The 26,520-nt window shown below is 48.6% G+C and overlaps 2 protein-coding genes across 7 annotated transcripts in view; both read left to right on the top strand.

The window, feature by feature from the left end:
• The first annotated feature begins 162 nt into the window (after positions 1-162).
• On the top strand, positions 163-8,474 carry puf60b (poly-U binding splicing factor b). 5 transcript variants are annotated; one of them, XM_067251558.1, is made up of 12 exons: positions 163-215; positions 755-841; positions 1,216-1,311; positions 1,470-1,559; positions 2,213-2,263; positions 3,493-3,654; positions 3,854-3,946; positions 5,216-5,429; positions 5,554-5,786; positions 6,493-6,607; positions 7,368-7,630; positions 7,799-8,474. In XM_067251558.1, exons 3-12 carry the CDS (start codon positions 1,231-1,233, stop codon positions 8,096-8,098), a joined length of 1,602 nt encoding a protein of 533 aa, XP_067107659.1. In that variant the 5' UTR covers positions 163-215; positions 755-841; positions 1,216-1,230; the 3' UTR covers positions 8,099-8,474. The 5 variants fall into 5 exon arrangements, with proteins under 5 accessions (XP_067107659.1, XP_067107656.1, XP_067107657.1 ...); XM_067251555.1 differs by lacking the exon at positions 755-841 and having other exon boundaries at positions 169-215; XM_067251556.1 differs by lacking the exon at positions 755-841 and having other exon boundaries at positions 169-215; positions 7,380-7,630.
• A 650-nt stretch (positions 8,475-9,124) lies between these two features.
• scrib (scribble planar cell polarity protein) overlaps positions 9,125-26,520 on the top strand; it is a 57,512-nt gene continuing 40,116 nt past the window's right edge. The window contains exon 1 of one of the 2 annotated variants that reach the window (XM_067251408.1): positions 9,125-10,362. In XM_067251408.1, coding sequence (XP_067107509.1) covers positions 10,204-10,362 — 159 coding nt within the window. In that variant the 5' untranslated portion in view covers positions 9,125-10,203. The remainder of the gene's footprint in view (positions 10,363-26,520) is intronic. The other variant, XM_067251409.1, reaches the window with a different exon arrangement.

Consider the following 26,520-nt stretch of genomic DNA (forward strand, 5'->3'; position numbering starts at 1 on the left):
TGTACGTAATTGTAAGAGGCAGTGATTAGATAAAACTGAAATACCAAGCACTATGATGTATCAAACCTGGCAACCAAACTGTTCAACGCTTACGCTAGCTCTCGCGACGACCAGTTCTGTGTGTTTAGGATCTCGCGACGCTTAGCTCTTGCCCGCTTACAACAGTCGTCGGCCCTCTCGAGAAGGTGTGCTTCATGGCGGTGACGGAGGTTGCGGTAAATAGATAAAAGTTATTTTAATGCACAAGTTACAATTCAAACTGTTGCGATTTCATTTGCATTGTTTCTCACATTGATGTTATTTTATGTACTGTATCTAAAAATCAGCTTGCGAATTTTCTTCGCACGAACAATGCTTGCTAGATGGAAAAGTAATGCTAACTAACTAGCCATGACGACGAGGCCCGTGTTGGATGCAGACGAGACGGCAATAGTAGGCAATGGCCATTTGGAAGATAGGAAGTTATGGTTAGACCGTTAGGTTGTTGTAGCGGATAACTATGGCCAAAGAAGTGCAATGTATTATTTCGTATTAATATAACCTATAAAATACGTTATGCCATTTTTGGCTAGCTAGCATGGGTACTTGTTATCTTGTATTGATACACAACGGTAGCAAGTTAGCAATTTTTTGGAGCTAATGCTATGGAGCCCATTCAATTATGTGTTGCCTAGAGTCAAAGTTAGCTGGCTGTAGCGAACGTCATGCCGCTGGTTATGGCTTTGTTAGTCTGAAAGCATTTTCTTTTCCTCAGAATTTGCTGAATTGTTAAGGTCCCCCCCATCAGTCTTGCCTGGGGGTTATCCTACCTCTGGTGGTCCCAGCGATAAACAGGTTGTAGGTAAGGAGCATTGTCTCTTTTTATAGCTAGCTATCTAGCCTAGCTATAAAATGCTAGGTGGGTTTGGCGCTTGGTGAACGCTGCGATCAATCGGGACAATTCCGGTAGCAAGCTAGGTAGTTGCTTACTTAAAATGAGTAGTTAGCTACTACATGTATGTCCTGACTTTTGTATTTTAACTTGGGTGTGATACGTTAAAGCGTATCAAAAGTTAAATTTCGTGACGATGCGTGTGGGTTGTTTCGTCTGATTCCCATGCGGCCACAGTAGCAAGCTAACGTTTTCCTCTTTTTTTCTTGTATGTATTAAAAATAATAATGTGTATATATATATATATATATTTATAAATAAAAATACTTTGTGCGCTTATTCAGGGAGGCACAACTGTGATGATGGAGAATGGACAGGGCACAGGCTCTAAGCTTGGCCTGCCGCCTCTCACCCCAGAGCAGCAGGAGGCGCTTCAGAGGGTAAGGACTGCCTCTCGAGCACCCAGGTTGTATACATAATGATGTCGCTGTCTAATCGCAACCCCATTTTGTTCTCTTTTGGGTAATGTAGTTCCCATGGAGCAAAGTTTTATCCACACCTGTAAAAACATTTTTGCCTCGTTTCTCTTATGATTCAGGCAAAGAAGTATGCTATGGAACAAAGCATTAAAAGTGTCTTGGTGAAACAGACCATCGCCCACCAGCAACAGCAGCTCACCAATTTGCAGGTGAGACATGCTCACGGCCTTTTAATTTCACACTATAATAAAACTCCATGCCCTTGATTATGTTCTTATGTCTTGTAAACAACTTCAACGCTTAGACCATATCACGCATAGTAATGTGTAATAAGGGACCATTTTAAATCAAGATATGAGCCTTTATTTACCTTTTCTCTATACACCCATCAACCTGGGTTGTTAAATTATTCGATTACAGCTCCATCTAGGCCCTCAAATTTTAATTGCTTTGTTTTGCAAGGTAGCAATTCTTATTGCAACAAATACAAGAATTGCATGTACATTACACACTGTTATAGCTAATTAAGCAGCTCTTTGCTCAGGATGATGGGAGGGCAGGAGTGTCTTTTCTTGCTTCTGCACTTCTTCATCAGGAGGACATCATGAGGACGACAGTGCTGGAACATATTGAAAGCTTTGCATTTTCGTCTCCATTATAGCTTTTTAATGTTTCTTACTGGGGTAATGTTATGGGGTTATAGGACTAGTTGGGTGTAGAAGGAAATAAAATAGTTGTCTAGATTGAGGATGTACAGGGCACTGTCCGTTACTGAATGTCTTAAAGATTGTCTTAGAAAGAAAAGCTAGTCGATATATCTAACCCACCTTTCAGTACTTTTTTCGTCTTTACTGTCTTTCAGATGGCAGCAGTGACAATGGGCTTTGGAGATCCTCTCTCACCGTTACAATCGGTCAATAGATTATTAAACCTTTTTTTTCTGTGCGCATTCCTGAATATACATTTAGTCATTTAGCAGACGCTCTTATCCAGAGCGACTTACAGTGAGTACAGGCCGGGAATCGAACTGGCAACCTTCAGATTACTAGCCCGATTCCCTAACCGCTCAGCCACCTGACTCCAGATGATATACAAAAGAACTGTTACCCTTCTTCTCTGGCCTTTAGGTTTACTGTCCATAGCAGACGACCAAAGAATGCATATTTCAAAAGAAGACACGGTTTTAATTGCAATGAGACATTTAGCAACCAAATATTGTGGTGTTCAGTTTAAAAGCTGAAATGCTATATAGCACTTCAACTTCTGATGATAACTATTGGTTATGTACTTTATAGATATCCATAGCAAAATTTCACATTCATACTGTATTTGATATTTTAAACTTACATTAGTCTAATCTCCCAGTATGGATAATCACATTGTAATCTAGAATGACGAATCAAGATGATGTTATGTACACTGATGCAGAAATCCATGTCTTTTTTATAAATATGCAGCAACATGGCATGATTTCCAAAGACAAATCTAGACATAGGGCTAAAGAGGGCTAATGGTCTCTTTCAAATCTTAGACCTGACAGGAATCCCTCTTTGGCCATCTTCAAATTAATGCTGTTTATGAAACCAGTTAGACACCCCTTTTCTAGTCACAGATCAGTTTGTTTTCCTGTTGGTGATTAAAGGTGTGGTTGACAGGCCTGACTAGACTGCTTTCAGTGGTAAACAACCCCTCCTCTTAGAGGCTTAAGACGTAAGTGTGAAATGCATTTGAGGCCTTATTCTGGATGCCACTCCCCTGATTTAGGTGTTGATTTAATTTTGGTACATGTGTTAGTTCCTGAATTGCATCCCTGGACTAAAGGTTAGTCTCAGGAACAATGTTATAGTGAGGTGTAGGCATGCCCAGCACTTAAGTGCTTTCATTCATACATATGTACTAGTGGAAAAAGTCAAATGCATGTCAATTTCTCTTGGTAGATTCTAAATTGAAATTAATTGCCAAATCACGGCTGTTTGATCGATAGTCCCAAATACTGAGTGAGACATTGGCCTTAATATCTTAAGTTAGGGATAGCAAAATGAATGTAAAACAGACAAAATAATCACATAGATTGATGTGTGTGTGTGTGTGGTTTCTCTGAGCCTGTAAATCATCCCGGTGTGTGTTTCTCCTGGTCCCCAGGTGGCAGCCCAGCGGCAGCGTGCTCTGGCCATCATGTGTAGGGTGTACGTGGGCTCCATCTACTATGAGCTGGGGGAGGACACCATCAGACAGGCCTTTGCCCCCTTCGGCCCCATCAAGAGCATCGACATGTCCTGGGATTCTGTGACTATGAAACACAAGGTGGGTTCGGTCTGTCACCTGTGCGGGGGGGGGGGGTGAGCAGCTGATGATGATGACATTTAATTGGTGGATCAAGGTTAATTGAAAAGCTCGAAGGAGCGGCATGTTAAACTGTGTCCCAGACGAGACACATCCACCGTTGGTTTCGATATGAGGTTGGTTTGGTTTGTGTCCTATGCATGTCTCTGTGTCTATGCAGGGTTTTGCCTTTGTGGAGTATGATGTGCCGGAGGCTGCACAGCTAGCTCTGGAGCAGATGAACTCAGTCATGCTCGGGGGGAGGAACATCAAGGTGAGTGACCCGGAGTGACTGCCTGGAGGACCAATCGGAACAGGGCTTTCATTCCTTTAACCCTCTTTTTTTCCCCCCTGTTTAAGTTTGGGGCTCCTCAAGCCCACCTGGAAGCATAAGTACCATTCCACTGCTTGTTGTGTAACTGAATTACCTTGTGAATTTACTACTAATTGGTGTCACTTAAACTGTCTGAAAGAATCTAAAGTCACTCTCATTTTTCTTTCTTTGCTTGTGTTCGTGTCCATGTCGTTTACAGGTGCGTGCAAGTTTCCCTGCGTGTATGCGTGTGTGGGTGATATCGTGTCTCCCTGTGTGTGTGTGTGTGTGTGTGTGTGTGTTCTGCTTCCATGGTGTCACCACATTGTCTTAGTGACCCGTTCCAGTAGGATGCCCTGCAGCGCGTGGCGCTGCTCTGTGTCCAAGATGTGCTGATGATGGGCTGCGCCTGGTTGGTGTTGCTTGGCCGCCCCACCTGCAGCACAGATCCTGTACAAATTCGCCGTGCGCGTCTGTCGTAGGGACCTCGTCCGAGGCTAGGGACCCTTAGTTAGCCAGGCAGCCTTCGACCGAGGCTCAGTCCACTCACCTCGCCTCCTTCTCAAAACTTATTGGGGGACAAGATCCAAGGGACTGGCCCCTTGGACCCTCTTCCACAATCCTCTTTGGGGAGGCGACGAGGAGAGAGGAAGTTAGGGTAGGCTCCCTTTGTTTTGGTGAACTGCGTGACCACTAGCTTGTCTTTAGCTGCAGCTCTCATCTCAGGTGTCTTGTACATGCCCTTCTGGTCTGGTCAGTGGTGAGTTGGAATGTCTTATGGACATAACTCATTACAGCAGCTGTGGAGAAAGCCATGATGTCTGTTACCAAGGCACATGCTTATGTAGATTTGTCAGCGTAGATTAAGAAATTGGGTATTTTTCTTTGCCGAAGAACTTGGATTTGGATGTAGATCGCAGTTTGCAATGTAGAAATTGGTTTGTCAAGAGCAAGTCATTTTCAGTTTTTAGAACTGAGTCCATCTTGTCAAATTGCAATTCTCATGAACTTGCCACAACTTTAACAGGGTGGTGTGGTGGAGATGCAGCTAAGCCAGGCTAGTTGACCCTTTGCGGCCATTTTGGTGGTAGTCCTCGGTTTATAGTGAATCTCTCCAGTCTCCTTCTATGGCCTCCTATTGCGTTCCTGCGAGTGGAAGAAAACGTAGGCGTTTTCTGAAGCTATGACCCGTCATTCAGTGGCCCTGTGCTGGTATGATCTGTGCTGTAGGTGGGGCGGCCAAGTAACATCGGTCAGGCGCAACCCATCATTGACCAGCTGGCAGAGGAGGCGCGCGCCTTCAACCGGATCTACGTGGCATCCGTCCACCCCGACCTCTCGGATGAGGACATCAAGAGTGTATTTGAGGCCTTTGGAAGGATCAAGTCCTGCACGTTAGCCAGAGACCCCACCACGGGAAGGCACAGGAGCTTTGGCTTCATCGGTGAGCAGGGAGGCCCCCAAACCCCCCCTCTGCGAGCCCTCAAGAAGTCCTGTTGTTCTGCGTTGGTCATTTTGAACACTAACCCCCCCCCCCCCCCCCCCCGTCTGTTCCTGACCCCTGACAGAGTATGAGAAGCCCCAGTCCTCCCTGGACGCAGTGTCCTCCATGAACCTCTTTGACCTAGGGGGTCAGTACCTGCGGGTGGGGAAGGCCGTGACCCCGCCCATGCCTCTCCTCACCCCCACAACCCCCGGCGGTTTGCCCCCGGCAGCAGCCGTTGCCGCGGCAGCAGCAACCGCTAAGATTACGGCCCAGGCAAGTATGAATCCCTTCCAAAGGGATCTAATGGCCTTCCAGGTAAATATAACTCAGATTTAGCGAGATATGACTATCACCCACACAGAGTAAATGTTAAACATAGCCTGTTTGGGAAGATCATTTGTATCAATGAACAGCTTACTGGTCATGAATCCCAGAGCTCTGTAAATAATTTTAATTGGTTGGGAAATTGATGATTACATTCTGAGTAGTATGTGTCTGCTTACATTTAAATGTGCAGTGCCGTGTTTTAGGGAATGTAGTCATAGTTGCCGTACTACTTTTTTTCCTACCTTTTGCTCAACACGCACAGGAAGTGCATCCCCTAAGGCCAAAGCTTATCCACTTTCTGTCATAAGTACTGATGATACTGGGCATTTAGACTCTCCTCATGATCTAATTACTAGCGTTACAAGTTAATGAGCCCCTTGAGTCTCCTAGCTCAAGCAACCATGCTCTCTTTTCACAGCTTTCTGTTTCAGTTGCACATTGATAAACAGCTTATTACTAAATATATATATTTTTTTTATAGAAGTCAGTCAATGTAGCAAAGTAGTGAAAATCAGAACAGTATGTATTGATGTCGACACTTGCTTCAGGAATCTAGTTTAGTTATTATTTATTAATGGAGGACAGGTAAGAATTGCAAAGATGAGTGTTATGTGCCAATACTGTGTGATTTGACTGTGCTGCCTTGCTTGTCTGTGTTTTCCCTGCTAATGTCTCCGGCCCCCCCTCTCTCAAGGAGGCTGTAGCCGGGGCGTCAGTCCTGGGGGCGCTGGCAGCGCCCCAGCTCCTGGGCCAGCAGATGGGCATACCTCAAGCTGTCATGGCTGCCCAGGCTCCAGGCGTCATCACAGGTGTGTACCTGACCATGTTCAAGTAAACCAGACCTGGGTCCGTTTTATTACATTGCCATGAAACCAACGGATGATTTCATTTTTAGAGTAATTATAATACGTATTGATATACTTTTATTTATATATGTGTGTATATATATATATATATGTATACACCACATCTGGAGTGCTCACTGTTACCCCACCCCTAGGTGTGTAGAGATTCAGTGAAATCTACTCTAAAACTGACTCATCTGGCTTTGAAAATGTTTACTTAGTAAATGCCACTTGACTTAGGCCAGTCAAGATTACAATTAAAATTATTTTTTGGGGGGGAACCTCATTCGTGGAGATTAATGATGCTTCACTTTGGGGACCAATTAGCGTTCTGTTACTCCTGATGAAACAGGATGGGGAATAGCAAAGCAGGGAGCTTTGCTATTCCCTCTGCTTACTGCTGATGGATAGCTATATTTTTATACTTGGTATCTCGAGTGACTACTGTATTCACAGTTGGGGTGTGGAGTCGGTGTTTGAGTTTTTACAATGCTGGTTCCAAATTGTACTTTTAAAACTGTTCCGGTGCCTGAACCAATCTGCGTTCTGATTCGATAGGGTTTCAATACCCAACCCTAGTGTGAAGTGATACATCAGTTTGGTTTCTTCATTGGAACAATCTCCTAAATTGAAACACACCCTTTGTACCAGAAACTAGGCCTCTATGAGTTAAGACTTGTATATTCCTGGTGTCTGACTTGTATGACCACCTCCCCCTCCTGAGGTGTGACTCCAGCGCGCCCCCCCATGCCAGTGCTGCCCCAGGTGGGCCTGGTGAACCCAGTGCTGGCCTCACCCCCAGTCCTGTCCAACCCTACCCTGGCGGGAGGCCCCAACGCCCTGCAGGAGCTGAAGAAGAAAGAGAAGGAGGAGGAGCTTCAGCAGGATGGGACGGGCCAGGAGATGTTGAGTGACCAGGAACACATGAGCATCTCGGGAAGCAGTGCCAGACACATGGTCATGCAGAAGCTGCTGAGGAAGTCAGAGGTGAGGGGGAGGAGCTGGGTGAACCTCGTTTGTGCGTCAGTTGTTTTGTTGATAAAAAAATATATATTTATATTATCTCAAGGGGATTATTTTCAATTGTTGACAAATTTGAGTGGAAACTAAGTCTAGTGATGGTTCCTGATCCTCTGTTTGTCCGCACCTCTTTAGTCCACAGTGATGGTGTTGCGAAACATGGTGGGTCCCGAGGACATCGATGATGATCTGGAGGGAGAGGTCACGGAGGAGTGTGGCAAGTTTGGAGCTGTGAACAGAGTCATCATCTACCAGGAGAAGCAGGGAGAGGAGGAGGATGCAGAAGTCATTGTCAAGATCTTCGTGGAGTTCTCCATGGCCTCTGAGATGAACAAGGCCATCCAGGCCCTCAATGATCGCTGGTTCGGGGGCCGTAAGGTTGTGGCAGAGGTGTATGACCAAGAGCGTTTCAACAGCAGTGACCTCTCTGCATAAACTGTCTGAAATGGCCACTTAGCACCCATTCTATCCATTACTCAAGGCTCAAACGAATGTCAGTCAGTGCTGATGCTTGAGATGTGGGGCTCCTTTTTAACTTGTAATTATTTTTTTTATTGATGTCGATATTAATATTATTCATAGTTCCTCTTCAGGAATTGGTTTAAATGAATTTTGCGCCTCATGGATTTTGTTTTGTCACAAGTGAGACTTTCTTTTTTTGTATTTTCAGGTTTTCGTAATCAGATCTTGAGAAATTTTGACTAGATATTCCCAAAGTTTGCTCATATTTCCTCTTCTAACAATGTTGTGTCTCTTAAAAGTTTGAGGTATTGGTTCTGGTTTCTCCACAAAATAAATTCTTCAAGTATAATTTTGGGGGTGATTTTTCTGTCTGACTTAATGTCGTTTTATAAAACATTTACAGATACACAATTCAGGTACTGAATTTAAAGAGATGGAAAAAAAGGGATTTTATAATTTTTCAATAAAACATTTTTTCCATTTTAGTATCACTTAAACGACAAGTAAAAAGTGTATAGGGGTGCTAATTCGATAATGAACGTTCCGTGGTTATTTTGACAGCAGAGGGCACTATCGGATAACTATTACACTCCAAAGTGATGTAAGGGCATCCCAAACCGTAAGGGTTGCTGTTAGACGTGTCTTGAGGAATAAGAGCAGGGAGAACTACTCGGTGCACATTCAAACCGGGACAGCTGGTGTTGCAGGGCGGGATTTGCATTCAGTTTACTATTTGTGTTATTTTAGTCAACCCTGCACCCGATAACACTAGTAAGGTCGAGGATTTAAATTTTATTATTATACGCTTAGACTGATTATTTGAGCTTTCCTCTTGTCTTAAATAGTTCAGCTGGAATATAAAACGAACATACCCATTCACAACAACAATAAGGAGGAGCCGCAGGGCGGAGCTAGTCTGTCGTGGTTATCCTCTACCTCAATCACATCACATTCTTACCACACTACTCACTGTTTGGCTAGCTAGCAACTTAGCTAGCTGTGACTTTATTATCTGGAAAGTATTCAGTAAACTTGGTAACTACGTAATACATTCAGACTCGTTCAATGCGACATTTGAGGTTGCCGTCCTGACTGATTGTCGCTACTGCCTTGGACTTCTGCGTAGCACCTCATCGATTAGCTTCAGACTGTCTAGCTATCCAGCAGCTAAGCCACAAAGCGGTGGCAGCTAGCTACCATCGTCTCGCTCTAGCCCTGCCCCACACCCCTCACCGGCCTGGTGCAAGAAGAGGGAAAGCAATCCTGTTGCTGGTGCCGCCTCTACTGTTTTATTTCTACACGACGTTTCACTTGTTGGTAGCTTGCCAGTCGATTGTGCGACAAAGAAGTGGCAATATTCAACCGCCACACTTAACTGCCGGCGAGGACAAGTTTACCCACACAGACGCTACTGGACTGAGGTCAGGACAGGAGACCGCCTTTGAGTCGTTGTGTGTTGCCCGCGAGCTACATTAGCTAACTAGCTACACAGACAATTTTTGGTAGCTTGGTAGCAAGTGTCTTTTGCTGAGAAGAGTATTGGCCATCTAGCCTAAGCGGCAGAACAAACATTTGTCACGGACACTGTGAACCCTTTCGTTTGCTAGGTGGAGTGTATCAGCTAGCTATAATTGCAGCTAGCAGGCCAGCTTTCCCGTGTTAAGTAAAGCTAACCTTATTTTATTATCTGATCCCATTTAGCTATTTAAATGAAAACGACTGTAGCCAGTTTTAATGCACGTGTTTTTAAATTAATGCTATGTTAACTTTGTCCACATTTTCACTTAACACTTCAGTTAAGCGAGGTGGGTAGCCAACATTATAGTTTCGATCTTTTGTAAAACGGAGGGTTTAATAATCTGGCTGGACACCGACGAATATAACTGGAATTTGAATTTAATTGGATACGGATACATGTTGTGACCCTTGTTTTAACTGGATTATAACAGCACCGCACCCACTTTAGTGTCAGTCGGAAGTTTTTCAATTTCCCTCACCCTCGACAACACTTCCCCGTTTCTCTCTCCGATGTGGAGTGTTGAGTAGCACCGGCAACCAAAACCCCACGGCGGCCGGTCATGCTGAAGTGTATCCCGTTGTGGCGGTGCAACCGCCACGTCGAATCGGTGGACAAGCGACATTGCAGCTTGAAGGCTATCCCCGACGAGATATTCCGCTACAGCCGCAGCCTGGAAGAGCTTCTACTCGACGCCAATCAACTTAAAGACCTACCCAAGGTGAGCAACCAGTGGTTTCAATAACGCTTCTGAAAATGGGTTCCTGGAGCGAAAATTTCTCTTTAGCACAGCATTGATGCAATGAATGCATGGGCCTACGAAGAAGTGACGTGCACCATATACTATTCAACCTTTTATTGATATTAAACTACTAACCAACGACAAGAGACGTAGATCAGTGACTCTAATAGATGCAGCATTGATGACCTGTATCCGCCGAGATGCATGTTAATTATTGCACACCACAGGAGAGGCGAGTGGGCGTGTGTGATGGATGAATGATAACTAAGTGGACATACTCCGGCGATAGCTGCTGCTGCATAGTGGAGTGGGCGTGCTGCATGATGGCCAATGTGCCGACGAAAGGAGCTGGCACGCAGTTTGTTGCCCGCAGTAACGGCATGGGCCGGTGGGATTTCGAACAGCCGAGGGAGGCATGTGTGGAATGAGTCTTCTTACCATCACACCCAGGCTTTTGTCATTTGAAATATTCTACTTACCCCTGTAGTTAATTTTGTCTGTAACTAAGTTTCATCATATGTAACCAACTGTAAAACACACACACACCTTGTCCTTTTGCATTTCTGGGAATCACAAACCCGTGATGTGAGTGCTGAGGCAGAATATGTGCCAGCAAAAGCACACAGCATATCTGTATGCAAACAGGAAGAATACGTGCCAGAAAAACCACACAGCATATCTGTATGCAAACAGACAGAATACAGTCTTGTTTAGCAGTCTTACTGGTAGTACCCATTCTCAACCCTGAACTGTGCGTGTGTGTGAGAGCGTTTGCCGTTTGTGCTGACTTGGCCACGAGACAGTCCTGTCTATGACTAAGCTAAGTGGACTTGGCTCTGGCCCCCATGTTCACTGAAGGGGCAGAGACAGACAGAGTAGGGGGATGGGGACCTCAGCATGGCTACTACACACATTTTAAATATTTCATCTACCTTCAAGCTAGTTGTGTGTTTCTCCCGACACACACGGGAGTACTGGTGTGGGCTGTTGGCTGGCACGAGGCTGGCTGCCTTGGACACTGTGACACCCCTCCTCTGACTAACTCTAACCAGTGCTGACAGCCCCTCCATGTGGCACTGGCTTTGGACAACAGACACAAATGTGGAGCGACAGAGCAGGCCAGGAGCATGTCTCTGTCCGTGTTGCGTGCAGACATGGAGCATACGGTGCCCCTTCGGCCCGCAGATCCGGGAGGGCTTCAGAGAGGGAGTGCCTGGAGGGAGCACTCTGGCAGAACCAGGTTTAGGAAGAGTGGATGTAGTAGACTGAAATGTGACTCTTTCGCGGTAGTTAATACGTGGGTGTAAAGTTTTCCTGGATAAAGAGCCACTGCTCTGACAGTGCCCTTGTTGTGGTTGGATGATGATTGGATTATTTTAGGGTCGCAATCTCAGAATTTCTACGAAGGCAATACTATGATTTAAAGCTTAGTAAGCTCGTTTCTTTCAGGTGGTTTCCAAGTCCCTTTGTTGTTTTTTTTAACGCATTTCATTTTATTATCCACATGAATTGAATCATCTTTTATTGACTGTCTGTGTCTGAGGTGTCGTAAAACGGCCTTTTGGGGTTGCTGTACTGAGACATCGTGGGTGTGAGATCACCATGTGTGGCTGGCAGATGTCATTTAGAATAATCGGCTCACTGCCATCCCACTTCCACAGAAGCGTCCCCACAGAGAGGGCTGGTCAGCGGGCTTCAGCCAGGGCTCTACTGGGCAATGTGGACCCTGATGGCTTCCGTCAGTCCTCCAGCTCTCTGCTTTTTATGTCAATTTGCAAGGTTGCAAAGTCTGTCGGTACGTTACCATAGCAGCCCCTCTAATGCGGTTAAAACAAGCAGATCGTCTTGCACTGTATAATCTAGTCATAAACGGTTAAGTAAGTGTGTGCTGGTCAATTAGTGCCATGTTGGGGGTTGTGGAAGAATGGGGGTGGTTCTGGTTTTGGGGGGGTGAGTGGGGTTTAACAGTGTGAACAGATGGTGATTCACAGGTCTTAAGTTCCTTGTGTGTCTCTGGCCTCAACCTGGCAAACAGAGATTATATGTGTTGTAGTAAAGGACTTTTTATTCTTCCTATTAGCCTCAGTGTGGTTAAAGAAATGAAAGAACATGAGTGGGCTGTCTTAGAGCTCTCCATCTCTTGGCATTGTTCCAGTTAGTTTCTGGCGGTAATAATATTTCCTTTTTAGAAGAAATAATACTGAACATTATATAATATTGTGAAGAAGCAAAGTATATGTTTTGGACAAATTGTGCAAACGCTGACTCTGACAGAGATGGTGAAGGCCTAATGTTTAGACCTATTTTTTACAACAGTGGACCAACTCATTCTGAGTACCACACAGCCACGATGGAGAGGGGTGGATGGAAAGGGTGGGAGAGGGAGATAGATGGAGAAATAAAGGAGGAGAGAGCTAGTTGCAGAGCAGGAATTCCCCCCTTTGCCTGTGTAGCCTCAGTTCTGTTTTGGCATTATGCAACTCCTAATCCCCGCTACTCCTTAATGTGTCTTTTGTGTTGCTGCGGCTAAGTAGAGTTCCTCTGTGGGTTTCACAAATACCAGACTCTGGTAATCACACCAGGACCAAAAACACAGAGGATCTCTGAACACAGAGTTTACTGCTCCTGCGCCTCCCCGCTTATCTCTGGTGCTGTTGTGTTATAGTGTATGTTCTTGTTATCATCTTTTAATACTGAACTAGCACCAGCGGACTTGCAGCCAGGTTCACAGTGCTCTTCTGAAATTCAACACTAACCCATAATGTACAAAGGGGCTTCTTCAGAGTGGGTGTAAGTGCATGTTGGAAACGGTGAATCCCAGAGGCAGGGGAATGGCAGACAGCAGCACTGAGTTGGAAGGGGATGTCCAGGTGATTACCGCCTGCTTCTGCAGATTGCTGCTGTGAAGCTTTCTGTTTGGACAGTGTGCTCTTGTCTGAGAGAGAGAGAGAGAGAGCTGGCACTCTTCTAGTTACCCAACAAAGTGGTTCCCCATAAGAACAGTTGCCTTGTCCCTGTCCCTTACAAGTTTGAGAAGTGCTCTGCTAGACTGGTCTACCGTGGTCCAAGGCTTGTTTAAGTGACTTAACTTGGGAGGGAGGGAGGCGGAGGCCAAGTCCCGTCCCCCCCACCCCAACCTCGTTTTGAAGGATTTGCTCGAGGACGAAGGGAAGTATCTTTTAGCAGTCCTTAAAAAGTCTCATGACAGCTTACAAAGTAGCCCATTCACCCTGTCCCAGGACATCATATCCAATGTCACAGTTCTTTGTCTCGCTACCTCGCTGGGTTCTGTGCAGCCCCAGGCAGACCCCACACACTCCCACAACATGCAGCTAAAACAGGCGTCAATCCAGCCCGTTTTAAGACACCAGGGACAGAAATCATCCTAAATCGACTTATTTACCTGCATCACTGTTTGATCGCCCTAGCTTCTCTGCATAACTTCTGCTTGGACATCTGTGGCCTGCCTCTTGTTAACAGAGAGTGATAAAAAGCTAGTTGGTAGGTGTGTCCCATGGATGTGTATTGTTGGCAGAACAGGTTTGACGTTTTTCTTACTTCTGTTATTTCTAAGAACTGGCTGGGCCAGGTATTTCTACAATACACATCTCTGTATTCCATCTAAACCTTTCCCCTCCGGTCTCCAACCACTGGTAGAGGGAGAACAGTCCAGGTCCCTCCCTCCAAACTCCTCCCATGTTTCCAACCAATGGTAGCCATATGGGGAGCTCCATGTGGCATGTCACATGTCAGGCTAATCTGTAAGGTCACCAAAGGTGTCCCGGACACATGCTAGGTTATGATGTCATCGTGTCACCTGGCTGACAGGTGGCTTCCAAGGTTGGTAGAAGGTTGAAATAGAACATTGGAGTTTTAGCGTTTAATACCTTTTTAATTAATTCTTTAATTCTGTGCTGTGAAATATTATAGCACTAGGCCTATATACTACTGAACTGTAGGCTGTTGTCTTCTGCACTCTGCTTCAGTTCCCAGTGACCCCCCTCTGTTTTTTGCCTGGGGGCAGATTAGGGTTTCACCCGTCCGTGAAAACGTAGCCTAACCCCCTCCCTCCAGGCCCTCCATCCTACAGCCCAGTGCTTCTGAGTGTCCTCTGGGACGTGTCCTCTTATGCCAGGTCTCGGTTTGAGCACAAGTGGACCGATGAGATCTGAGTGCTTTCTTTCTCAGAGTCTCGGCAGCATGTATCCTGCCCCGGGTCAAACTGCAGTTCAACTAGAATCAAATTTAACTGCAGCGTCTGCTTCACTCTGCCATTGTGGTTCATCACAACAACTGTAACTGTCCCATTGTTTCCGCCTGTGGTGGATTGAGTCATTTGTTTAATGAGTCAGGACACAGCTCAGCTCAGCTCATTCACAGTTCAGTTCAGCAGGATCATTTTGAACTTGGGGAGATTTTGTCTTTCTTTCCTGGTTACTTCTCCCTTAAAAATCCCTGCCCCACTTACTGGAGGTATAAAACAAGTCCTGTTAATATTTCAGGCACCTCGTGTCTGTGACCTTGGGGGGTATCACCTACTCTGCAATATAAAAGTTGTGATAAACTGGTTTCTCCAAGTAGTTCTGTACAGTAATCTAGGACAGTACTTTGTACCCCTTTCTTTTTTTTCTTCCTAAGTGCTATAGAGGTACATCACGTACCTCCTCCACTCTGCAGCCAGACGACCTTTAGAGGAGGAGTGGAGAACCAGAGAGAGAGAGAGAGAGAGAGGAGAGGAGAGGAGAGGGGAAAAAATGGGATGGGGAGAAGGGAATGAGTAGGACAACGGGGGGAGAAGAGAGAAAAGATGGAGAGAGAGAGGGGGATGGAGAGGAGAGCTGGTCCCCTACTCCCCAGCCAGCGGCCAGCTGAACTAGGGCAGGACTGGTGATAAATCACACCTGCCACCACACCGGCCCCTCTGCAGTAAAACCACATCCGTTCTCCTCATATTCTCCCACTCTCTCCATCTCTCTCTCAGCCTCTCACTTTTACTCTCTCTCTCTCTCTGGGCTCTTGTCCTGTAGCACCGACTGGGTTGATGTTGTTTGGATGCCACTGAAGCAAAGGAAGTGTTAAGAGTTCATGGTGTCCACCTAAAATCCAACACAGACCCACAATGAAGAAAGAGGCTTCTTCAGAGTGGGTGTATGTGCACGTTGAGGTTCTGGTGAATCCCAGAGCCAGGGGAACAGCAGGCAGAAGCACAGAGACAGGAGGAAAGAGCGTGCGAGATCGAGGTCCTTTTTAATGCATGAGGAGCACATTCGGCAGGTTCCTTTGTCTGAGCTGATGACCAGCTGCTCTCACATCCTGCCCTCCCCTTCCCCCACGAGAGTGGAGCGGGGGGGGGTATTCCGGAGGTGGATTAACAGGGGTCTCCCACACAAACTCACACACATACTCCCTGTGGTGTAGGAAGTGATCCTGGGTGCCTGTGAGCAGAGCAGAGTGTACCACAGCAGAACTGATCCCTTGTCCCCAGAGGCGCTGATCCAGCCCACAGCCCCAACGGGGCTCGTCTGATGGGGGGGAGGAGGGGGGGGGGGAGTCAGGTGGGAGAGGCCCAGAGGGTGTCACGGAACCAAACAGGCCTAACTCTGGGGAGATGGTCTAATACGGATGGATCAGTACAGTCGTGCTTAGACACAGAGACTTAGCCGCACCTGCACTCTTTTACTTTCTCATTCGCACGCACACACTGTCTCTCTCTCTGTCTTTGTCACTTACTGACCATCCTGACATTTCCACTCCACTTTCACACATTACTGTGTGTCTCTCTCACGCTCACGCTCACACACACTGAGAACCAGAGAGTCACGTCTACGGCTTCTCACATCTCGTACTGTAGCCCATACTGGCACAGAGTTTGTCAACCACAGACAGGTTGTGTGTGCTATCCTGTGGCTCCTGTGCCCTAGCCACGCCCCCACCCTGATTCGCCAGCCTCAAAGGTAAACAATGAACTGGGGCAAACAGTGAATAATTGATGGCAGTGGCGTCGGCAGCTGCTGGTGACAGCAGCGAAGCCGCATCTGTGTCCTACATGGGACAGACATGGGCTCAGCCTCAAGTCTAAAGTACACCGCGTGTCTGGGGGGTATGGAGGAGAAATCCCAGGCCCTGTAGTTCTGTTCTGTCATGACGGCTTACTTCTCCCTGCAATCTACTTTCTCTCTGTATTTCACTCCCATGCCCTCTTTTTTACTTCCTTTTGCTTGATGTCCTTCACTTTCTCTCTCTGCATCCCTTCCTCTCCGTCATCTCCTCCCACTCTTCCTCCTGTCCGCTCCCCCTTCTCTGACTCCTGCCATCTGGATTTAAAGCTAGCCGGGGGGGGGGTCACAGGTCATCCTCACAGGCCTGCTAGTGGCCCCCGACCTGCGGCCACGCAGGGTGAAGGCTCTCGCGCCCACACGCCTGTCCGTTTTCACCTCGCGTGTCGCGGTCTCAAGTGTGCACGTGTCGCTGTTCCTTTTGCCCACGTGTAGGCATGCCCTTCTGCATGTCTGTCGTAGCCCTACAGCAAAGCTACCATACATTGCGAATGATGTCGAAAGATTTTAAACCGCTGCTGAACACCGACGCGTTGGTACCCGTTACAAGAATCGTTTGTGTCCTGATGCTTGGTTGTTCCTGGTGTGTGAAGGGCAGGCCTCAGTCGGACTCTAGTACAGAAGGGAGCACAGGGAGGACAGGTGACATTTCTTTGGGGAGGAACGTTGCCACGGTCTTTGATCTCGATGGCCCCGTGACTGGCCTATTTTAAGGCCGCACCACCGTCCAGGCTGTTGGTCGATGGTCGATCGACCAGGATGTTGCCAGCATTGACCACAAACACACCTTCCTGCCCCCCCCAAACCTTTATCTACACGCTGCACATGCTGGCGCAGGGTCTCTGGTGAGGTACTCTGTAACCCAACACCTCCTCTCCTCCAGGGATCTGTGTGTGCTCAGCAGTCCTGCTTGTTTGCCAGGGATTCAAGGATACCTCCATCAGTCTCTGTCCCTCACGTCGTAATCACAGCTCTGTCTCCATCCTCCTCAGTCCTGTTGTGTTGCGGTGATTCATTCCACGTTTGAACCATCCCCCACTGCCCTCCCTCTGGGAGGCCCACAGCCTCCACAGCTGTCAGCAAACGGAGCTGTCAATCTAGAACTACAGAAACATGTAGTCCAAATGCTCAACCAGGGCCCGGACCTGCTCATAAGCAGCTGATCCAAGATGACGTCCCTGCCTCTTGGTTCTGCAGCTTTACTTTCTTTTAGTTATTTTTTATAATCAAAGTTTTTACTGTTTTTCCATGTGAGAAACACACCACAATTAACAACATGTAACAGCACCAAACACGCATTATACAACAATCTGGGCAAGAAAGATACAAAAAGTCACAATTAAAACACACACATAAATAATAAGTAAAATAGGATGGGGGGGGGGTGTTGGCTGAGATCGAATTAGGCTTGATAATAAAAGTAATTATGGGGCAATAGTCAGTTCAAATTGAATAAAATGCAGGAAATGAGACCAGACTTGGTAGAATCTACCCCTACCATCATTCGGTCTTGCAATAAGTTCTTCAAATGAGGCCGTCATTAACTTCAGCCAGTCTCAAAACTAGGCCTTACCTGGCTTTTCCAGTGTCTAAGAATGATTCGTACTGCAGTGATAAACCCAGCCAGTGTCAGAGCGGACTCCGCTTTAGATATGTTCTGCAGCTTTTCTAAGATCAGCATGCTGAGATGCCTGATATTTTTTTTTTTTAAACAGGCCCACATGGGAAGCAAGACAGTGGTCCATTCTTGCTGTCAGACTAGGCAGCTCTCATCATCACCAGTTCATCATTATCAGCCAGGCTGGTGATCCTTGCGTGCAGCCCGCAGAACAAAGACGTCCTGGTTCTCTTTACAGTGTCTGTAAGCAGACAATGAACCCAGTTGAGAATGACCCCTCTTTGTATGGGTTGGTCCCTGTGGCGGAGCTGCACCGTGGGGATCGCAGAGTGAGTTGTTTTCCATGAAGAACTTAGTCAGTTCAATAAGACAGGCAGATAGTGGGAGGGGCCTGGGTTTGGTCCGTGTGGTGGAGCCGCGCTGGCAGGCCCACAGAAAGTACCCAGACAGAACAGAGGTCTGGTTTTGGGCCCTGTGGAGGAGCTGCGCGGGGAGGCCCACAGTCCAGACGGGTCTGACGTCTGTGCCCCATCGTGCTGATTTGTTGACATCTGTGTTTTTTCTTTTCTTGTCAATTCCTTTTTGTTGGGAGCAGCTCCGCTGGCAGGAAGTGGGAATAATCGAGTGAGCCGTGGAATGTGCTGTTTTTGTTTTCGGAGGAGGCGCTGCCGCAAGTCAGTCTGCGTCCAGCCCACAGCACTGACCAGGACCACTGCCCTGGACCCTGCACATCCTGGGCTCAGGACAAACCAATCAGCTCTTACCCCCCTCCTACCCTCTAGCAATAGCAGATGTGGTATATTGTATGTTTCTCGTGTAGAAGTCTTCCATTTGTTTTGCTTCGTCTTACTCTCACACGCTCGTGCTGATAAGAGACCAGAGCCCAGGCCTATTGTTTCCCTGGAATCCCAGAAGGCCTGGCCTGTCGAGGAGCCTGGAGGCCACAGCCCTGATAAAGGAAGTTCAACATTGTGACAGCGGCTACAGCCTTGTTTAGCATGCAGACAGCTCTGCAGTCATCGCATGGTTGATGCTGTTGATGGCCCTAGTTCACAACCCTGTTAACGTCTCCTCTTATCGTCTCACGTCATGTTCTGACTGCATGCCGTGTGGACTCTCAACTGTTCAGGTTGTCTCATAGACCGTTCCAGAACACCTCTGTTCTCGGTTCCTGCCGTGTTGTTGGCCAAAGAAGCCACAGCCCAGTTTTAGAATGAGTCAACATGGGTTAGCTTCCCCGTTAGTTTCTTGGTTCCTTTATCTAGAGGAGACTCAGCTCCCTGAAACTTGGGCTGAAGCAGAGCTTCTGTACCAGGGTGTAGTTCCTAAGTCCTACAGACTGAATCTGAATGGAGTGAAATGGGTCTGCGGGTCCCTCCAGCACGTTGAAGCTATTGACCAGTAGAGTACACACACCCACACGCGTGTTTGTGCCAAAAATGCATAGCAAGTGTTGACTATTGAGACCATAATGGGGATGTAGCTGTGCCCTTGTCCTTTCATTGTCTGCAACTCATACTGTGTGTGTGTGTGAGCCACTTGCTGGCTTGGGCACTCGATGACAAAGGCGTCCTTTGAGCCATACCAGCGGGTCTGTCTCTCTCTCCTCCAAACACATCTTTTCATCGCTGGCGTAGCAAGAACGCCCTGACTGTCTGCTCACTTCTCCTCCCAGAGTGGCTCAAAACAGGCTTAACCCTTTCCTGTCCCCCCGTCCCACTGGGACCTCCTTGTAGAAAGATGAACTTCCGCAACACGGCCCGCATAACTCATAGCAGGCTCAGGGGCTAGTGTTGATGGGCATTGTTGGAGCCAAAGGTCAGTTTATTTTAGCCTGTGCTTTAAAAAGCATGTGTTGCGTTGGAAGGACAAAGCTACACTTTAGGGTGATTGTCTCAGCCTCTCTTCCCCAGTGAGCAGTCGACACTGTGGGCTAGCTCGGTTCAGCCTGGCCAATAAACCACTCGTTTCCCCCTGGCTGTGAAGGAGAGTTTGTACTTTGTACCTGGCTTATGATTACTACACTGTGTGGCCTTGTCTTTGAGGGGGAGTGTGTGTGTATACAGTGTGTGTGTGTAATTAACGCAGCCAGTACTGTAGCACGTGACGCCGGAGGAAATACAGGCATGACTGGAATCTTCCCTTCATGCTAGAAGCCACACATTTGGACCCATGTACAATTCTGTATAGGAAGACCACACACGCGTGCGCACACACACACACACACACACACACGCCTATATACACTGCAATAAACCACAGGTAGTCAAACATTGCATTTATATGGCACACAGACGGTGCACAGTTATATTTTTTCCGTCCGAGGAACCTTTTCCTTCCTAATCAAACTTGACTTGAGTCTACCCTGTGTCAATGTGAATGTGCTCTAATTCAGCTTCCATTTTAATTAAGCCAGCGTCTGTACTCCAGGGGCTGTCGCCCAAACGGAGGTCTGGTGAGGAGCCAAGCAGGGAGAATGGAGGAGGCGTCTAGAACGACGAGTTCAAAGAGCCGCGCGTGTTGACTGTCTGATAATGACATGGTTTTAGTGAGAAGACGCCCTGGTCTCATTACTCACTCTAAATAATAGCAATCCTGGCCTACACAACCTGCAAAGGGAAGTCACCTCAGCCTGCTGTCGGCCTTCCTTTTGTCTCTGGTTTTCGATGGGTGCTGCTGTGGACACAGCAGGGCAGCATCTGAAGGACTAAAGCACATCTCGCTCTTCATCCCCCTGGCCAGGGTCTTCCCTGAAGGGCCCTGACACTGAGCTAAGTGGCCCTGGCAGCCACAACAGTCAGTTTACCTGCGAGAGTGTATTTGTGTGTAGGTACGGCTGAAAGTTATGTCAGCTGGTTTCAGCCATGTCGGGTCTCAGATGCTAAGGTCACGCTGGGGCTCAGGACAAACAGGAGAGTCACCTCACACTCACACACACGCAACCGTCAATGTTTATGAAGGTGTGCTAATTCACTTTGCTGCGGTCCCTGCCTGGTCTACTTAACACCATGTAAAAAGACCCAGAAAATGAGACCTACAGTTGAAGCAGTCAGTCAGTTAATATTTAACACAGTCTTTACGACCTGAAACGGGAAACAGTGTTTGAAGAAGGTGAGCAGGGATAGTCCTGCGCCCGACAGCAGACAGCGGTAGAAGGATGGGACTGTGAGGGCGGGGCGGGGGGGGGGCGGGGGATAGAGCTGGTGTGTTTTGCTCCACCCTGACAGTGATCCTCTCTGGAGGTGTGTAGGAGTGGTATAAGGAGTCAACGCTGTAATTAGGCCTGTCTTCACAACACAGAGCAGATCAGCGTCGTGTTGACTTCCACTCCTCCTCCTCCCCCTCTCTAGTGTTTGTTGTTGGCAGCTGAATTTGAAGCTTGCTTAGGCCTCACCCCAAACAGGAGATGGACATGGAGTCAGTACTTGTGATTCTGAGGGATTACAACAGAAACGAAGTCTAGATTTCTAGATGTCTTTTCCTTAATCTCCAGGTGGGAGTGTTGAATTGCCAGCCAGCCTCTCTACTCATTCAGCAATCTCATCATGACGTGTTCTCGTTGCCCCGGACAGCGTTCTAGAACACTCTGTGGTCTCCAGGGTGATCTTGCTCCGGAGACGAGGGTGCTCCTGTCATCTGGGGGGTGGCGGTGTATTTACCCAGGGTATCCATGGGCAACACAGTAGCCTTCACCATGGAGAGCTTGTCTGTGTCACTGGCAGCCAGGCATGCATGCAGGCAGGCAAGGTTGTTATGCAGTTGCAGGCTACTAGTATTGACCATGCCTCTGGTGGAAGGCTCTAACGGCTTTCCTTGTGTCCTCCAATCCTTGCCTCTCCTTCTTAACTGTGATTGGACAAGAAGAGGAGAGAATCATACCACCTCCTTTTGAGGAGGAGTCGAGGAGAGAGGGCGCCACTGGGGAACTAATGACTTACTTTCAGCTTTTGAAGTTTTAACTGAAACTTTAACTTCAGTCTCCTTGACTGTGCATTAGTGTTCATCCAGAACACACACACACTCTACCCTGCCTGTGTCCACTGGTGCAAGATGGGATATTTCCATGAGCTGCAGGCATGCTCGGCGATATCTACGCCACACGGAGGTGACATGACGTTAACACATAGCAGGGATTCCATTCTGTTTAACTGGGCACAGGGATGTTTTATTTAGATGCGTCTTGACATTTTATCCTCTGGACCCAGGGGGTTTAGTGTGTCGACGTGCTTGTCGAGAGGTTTGTCTCGGGCATCACAGGCACAGCAAAGCTGCTGGCATACGCTGCAGAATGTGGGCTAGAGCAAATGACCGTGTGTCGATGCTCTTCGGCGCGCGGTCCACAGATCTCAGTTGCCCTTTCGCTGACTCGTCACGGGGAAACCGTAAAACAAAAAGCCCTATTCGAGCCTTAATCAGAGTGGACCTGCATCCCTGACGCGTGTCCTTCCTGTCCGTGCAGGGTTCTGCGGTGTCAGCGTCCATCTACAACATGCAGCGTGTACTGCAGGGAAATGTAGCCGGTGAATTGCGTCGTTTTATAGCGACATGCTGTGTTTTTTTTTTTGCCGAGTTACTAGAGAAAACATTGAGTAGGATTTCTCGCACTGGGACCATCTGGGGTCTAAGCAAACAGACATCCCTCGAGGGAGAGCTGCTGTTTGGGGGCGAACTGCAACCCCAGAGCCTCCTATGATGCTGCTCCTTCTGGTGTGGATAAACGATCTGAATTGTGAGGGAAGAGAGATGGATTTTCATCAGTGGACGGCCACACATTCAACACACATTGCTCCCTGCACTGGTGTGTGCGTGCGTGTGTGTGTGTGTGTGTGTGTGTGTCAGTTGCATGATCAATAAAGGCTTCTCCCTCTTCTCCTGCTGAACTACAATCATCATATACTGAGATATATATCTGTCTACCATAAGCCATGTACAGATGTTTTACATATCCATGACCCAGTTGCCAATGTAGGTGAAGAATCTCTTTCCCCAGGGCTTATAGAAGAGCAAGGCCTCAGCTTGGCTCTGTTTCTGTCAGTCCTGCCTCTGGCCGTGATGAAATAGTCCCGCTTCAAACAGCTCTGTTATATCAGCTAGCTAGCTAGCAAGCTGAGGCAGCTGCTCCTGCCTGTCTCTGCTGCCTCACCCTGTCGGTCGAGAACAGGTAGACACATCTGTCCATTCTGTGTGTGTCAGGCTGTGTGTTAATGTTTGTTGCTGTGTGTGTGTGTGTGTGTTGCCTGCTGACAGAGGAATGTTGAGGCCGCTACTGCTGAGCTTCAGACGCTCAGCCACATGATCCTGTGAGGGGGCCGCAACCTGGACACACACAATGGGCCTTTATACCGTCCCTGGCTGCTCAGGATACACGCACACGCACGCGCATACCAGGACACACATACACATTAAGAGGGAGACAGCCATACCCATCTACCACACACACACCCCATCAGAGCTGGCAGCACCCGTCCCCTCCCCTGGTTGCCCTGGGCAGTGTTGTGAGCGAGAGACACAGGTTCTGGGCGAGGCAGAACGAGAAAGCATGACAGTAATGTGATGAGCTGGTCGGCTATTATCACCTTTCAACTCCAGCCCTCTCTGGCAGTGCTGTGTGTGTCCATGGCAGCCCTGTAAGGAGTCAGTCAGGTTCCTGTTGTCAGGTTCCTGTTGTCAGCCTCTGTACTGTACCAGGCCCAGACAGCAGCTCCTCCTCCCAGGCGTTTGATCACGGAGCGTGTTGACAGTGTTCCGTCCGGACAGGAAGAGACTCGCGCTTAACAATAGCCGGGCATCGCCACGGATACGGATGACAGTGGCGGAGCGAGACAGTAATGCACGGGGGGGGGGGGGGGGGCTAGCAGGCAGGGGAGACAGACGGGTCGGAGAATCCGACAGACGGGAGATTTACATGCCTGCATAGCACACAGATGGGTAGAAGTCAAGCTGACCTACTGGCAAGAGAAACAGGCAGTCAGGCGGAGTGCAGGCAGACGCAGTGCAGTCAGACAGGCAGACAGGCAGACAGGCAGGCAGGCAGGCGGGCGTTCAGGCTGAAGCAGACCGGATCCAGCCCATCCAGGACAGAGCCAAACGTCCTCCGCTGTCTGTAAACAATAGGAGGACTGGCTTTGTGTCACGTTGGTGGGAACATGCAGGGCGGGAGTGGGAGAGAAAGGGTCAGAGTACGAGAGAGAGAGAGAGGGAGAGAGAGAGAGAGAGGGAGAGAGAGAGGGAGAGGGAGTGAGAGAGAGAGTGAGAGAGAGGGAGAGTTCTCTTCCTCTTCTTAGGGTCAGTTATTGTCCTGTGTGAGGAGCTCATATAGAGAGCTTGTTGGGTGAGGACTATGAAACAGCAGACAGGACCACCTCAGCTTATAAAGAGCAGTGTTCTCTCTGTCTGCTTGTCGTAGTCAGCTGTGTGGTTCAACCAGGGGAGGGGGCTGGGGGCTGGGGGGCACACTACAGGGGGCGCAAGGCCAGTGTGCTGACATACAGCAGTGTTGTTTTAGGGTGCACAATGCAGCAAGGTTCCCCTTTATCACCTGCAATCATTGATGATGGTTGCCCCCAGCATTACATACACACACACACTATTTTACGATTACCCAGTTTTGCGAGAGTTCAGCCTTGTTGTAAAGCAGTTTTTTTTTCCCCAGTGGGTCCCTACAGTAGTACAGCACATTCCTCATTTGACTGGGATTTGTTTAGGAGTCAAATCACCCTGATAACCACCACAGACATGGGCCCAGGGCCCTCGTCTGGCGTGTGGGCGCACGGATCGGCGCTCGCGTGTGAGCGGTGGGTGGTGATGGGTTTGTTTGTTTGTGTGTGTGTGTTGTTCTCCGGGCAGGTGCGTGCAGCTGAGTGCTGTGGTGTCTGTCGCCGCTGGGACGGCGCTGGTCTCCAAAGCTTCTCTTGACTCTCTGAGGAGGACCCGGCCGCATGGATTACCTGTCTATTCTTAACCTGGCGGGAAAGCTCTTTAGAGCCCCGCGAAAGAACACAGAATGTTCTCACGGGAGTGTGTAACCCAGGGGATGTTGAGAGAGCCCGGAGCGTTCTCTGGCTGGGGCAGGACATGCTTTAGCTGACCTTAAACACCCACGGGTTAGTAGTGGTGGGAGCCCTCTGGTGTGGACGTGCGTCCAAATCCTCAGTGGTAAGGAGAAGTGGTTAGCGGGGTTAAAGCTGTTAGCTCTTGGGCTGCGGACCTGTCGGTGTGTCTGGAGGCCCTGGCTGCCGCACGGCTCTGGGGCTGCGGACCTGTCGGTGTGTCTGGAGGCCCTGGCTGCTGCACGGCTCTGGGGCTGCGGACCTGTCGGTGTGTCTGGAGGCCCTGGCTGCTGCACGGCTCTGGGGCTGCGGACCTGTCGGTGTGTCTGGAGGCCCTGGCTGCCGCACGGCTCTGGGGCTGCGGACCTGTCGGTGTGTCTGGAGGCCCTGGCTGCTGCACGGCTCTGGGGCTCATTAGAGGTGTTACTGTTGTTGTCGTAGCGTCTGCCTTCCACAGCCAACTGTCCTCTCCAGCCTCCGGCCTACTGTGTTCTGGGGACCTGGCAACTGGCCTGGAGCGGAGAGAGGGGGAGCGAGGGAGAGCAAGGGAGAGGGAGAGGCAGACAGAAAGAGGGAGTGCATCTTGTTTAATTCTTTCCTCACGGTAGTCTCCCACTAGTATCCGCTGCACCAGCACAGTGATGACAGGCACACACAAACACCCTGTTTAAGATAAATAGCCCCTGGAGGCAGCCCTTTAGCCCAGACCCCTGTTCCACTCTTCTGTTCTCCTGACTCGACACTAACGCCAGCAAGATGGAGGACACCCTGCCGCATGCGGCTCCACCGAGACAGGACGGCTAGTTTACTATGTGTGTGGGATGTACATAAGATGTTGCACAGGCTCATGCTAAACATGCTGCGGAACACGCTCTACAGACGCCAGGCTCTCGTCCTGGCCCTGTGCAGCCAGCAGGGCTAAGGGCTGTCTAGGCAGAATAACCTGACCTGCCAAACGTCCGTTCTGCTTGTACCTCCAAGAGGGATCCTTTCTCTTCTCTTCTAGGCCGTCTGTTTCACTTGCAACCTTCCTCTCCTCCCACCCGCCACCCGGGAGGGCTGATCCGACGTGACGGGGATAGGTAACAGCTGGGTAGATAAACGCATGCTGTTGATGTGTTTTTAGGCTTCCCTGTCATGTCGAGTCAGTCATCCTGGCAGAAACCTCCCCTTGTGGGAGAGGGAGAGGGGGTGGGGGTGGGGGTGGGGGGTAGAAAGGTTGGGTGATGGAACACACGCTCACAAACTCTCTATCTCTCCTCCATCTCTCTCTCTCTCTCTTCTCTCTCTCTCTCTCTCTCTCTCTCTCTCTCTCTCTCTCTCTCTCTCTTCCTGCAGTCTCTTCCTGACATTCTCACAGCCACATGACTACAGGGCCCGTGGGGCCTGATGGCCTACTGTGACTCTTGTTTAC

This window comes from Osmerus mordax, chromosome 15 (assembly GCF_038355195.1).
Source record: "Osmerus mordax isolate fOsmMor3 chromosome 15, fOsmMor3.pri, whole genome shotgun sequence".
Lineage (NCBI taxonomy): Eukaryota > Metazoa > Chordata > Actinopteri > Osmeriformes > Osmeridae > Osmerus > Osmerus mordax.

What these genes read in the sequence shown, in the direction of transcription:
- puf60b (XM_067251555.1), top strand. Translation starts at nt 195, where the DNA reads ATGGCGGTGACGGAGGTTGCG. An exon ending in AGCAGGAGGCGCTTCAGAGG is followed by an intron (nt 1,312 to 1,469) that starts GTAAGGACTGCC and finishes CTTATGATTCAG; the next exon opens with GCAAAGAAGTATGCTATGGA. An exon ending in GGGATCTAATGGCCTTCCAG is followed by an intron (nt 5,787 to 6,492) that starts GTAAATATAACT and finishes CCCTCTCTCAAG; the next exon opens with GAGGCTGTAGCCGGGGCGTC.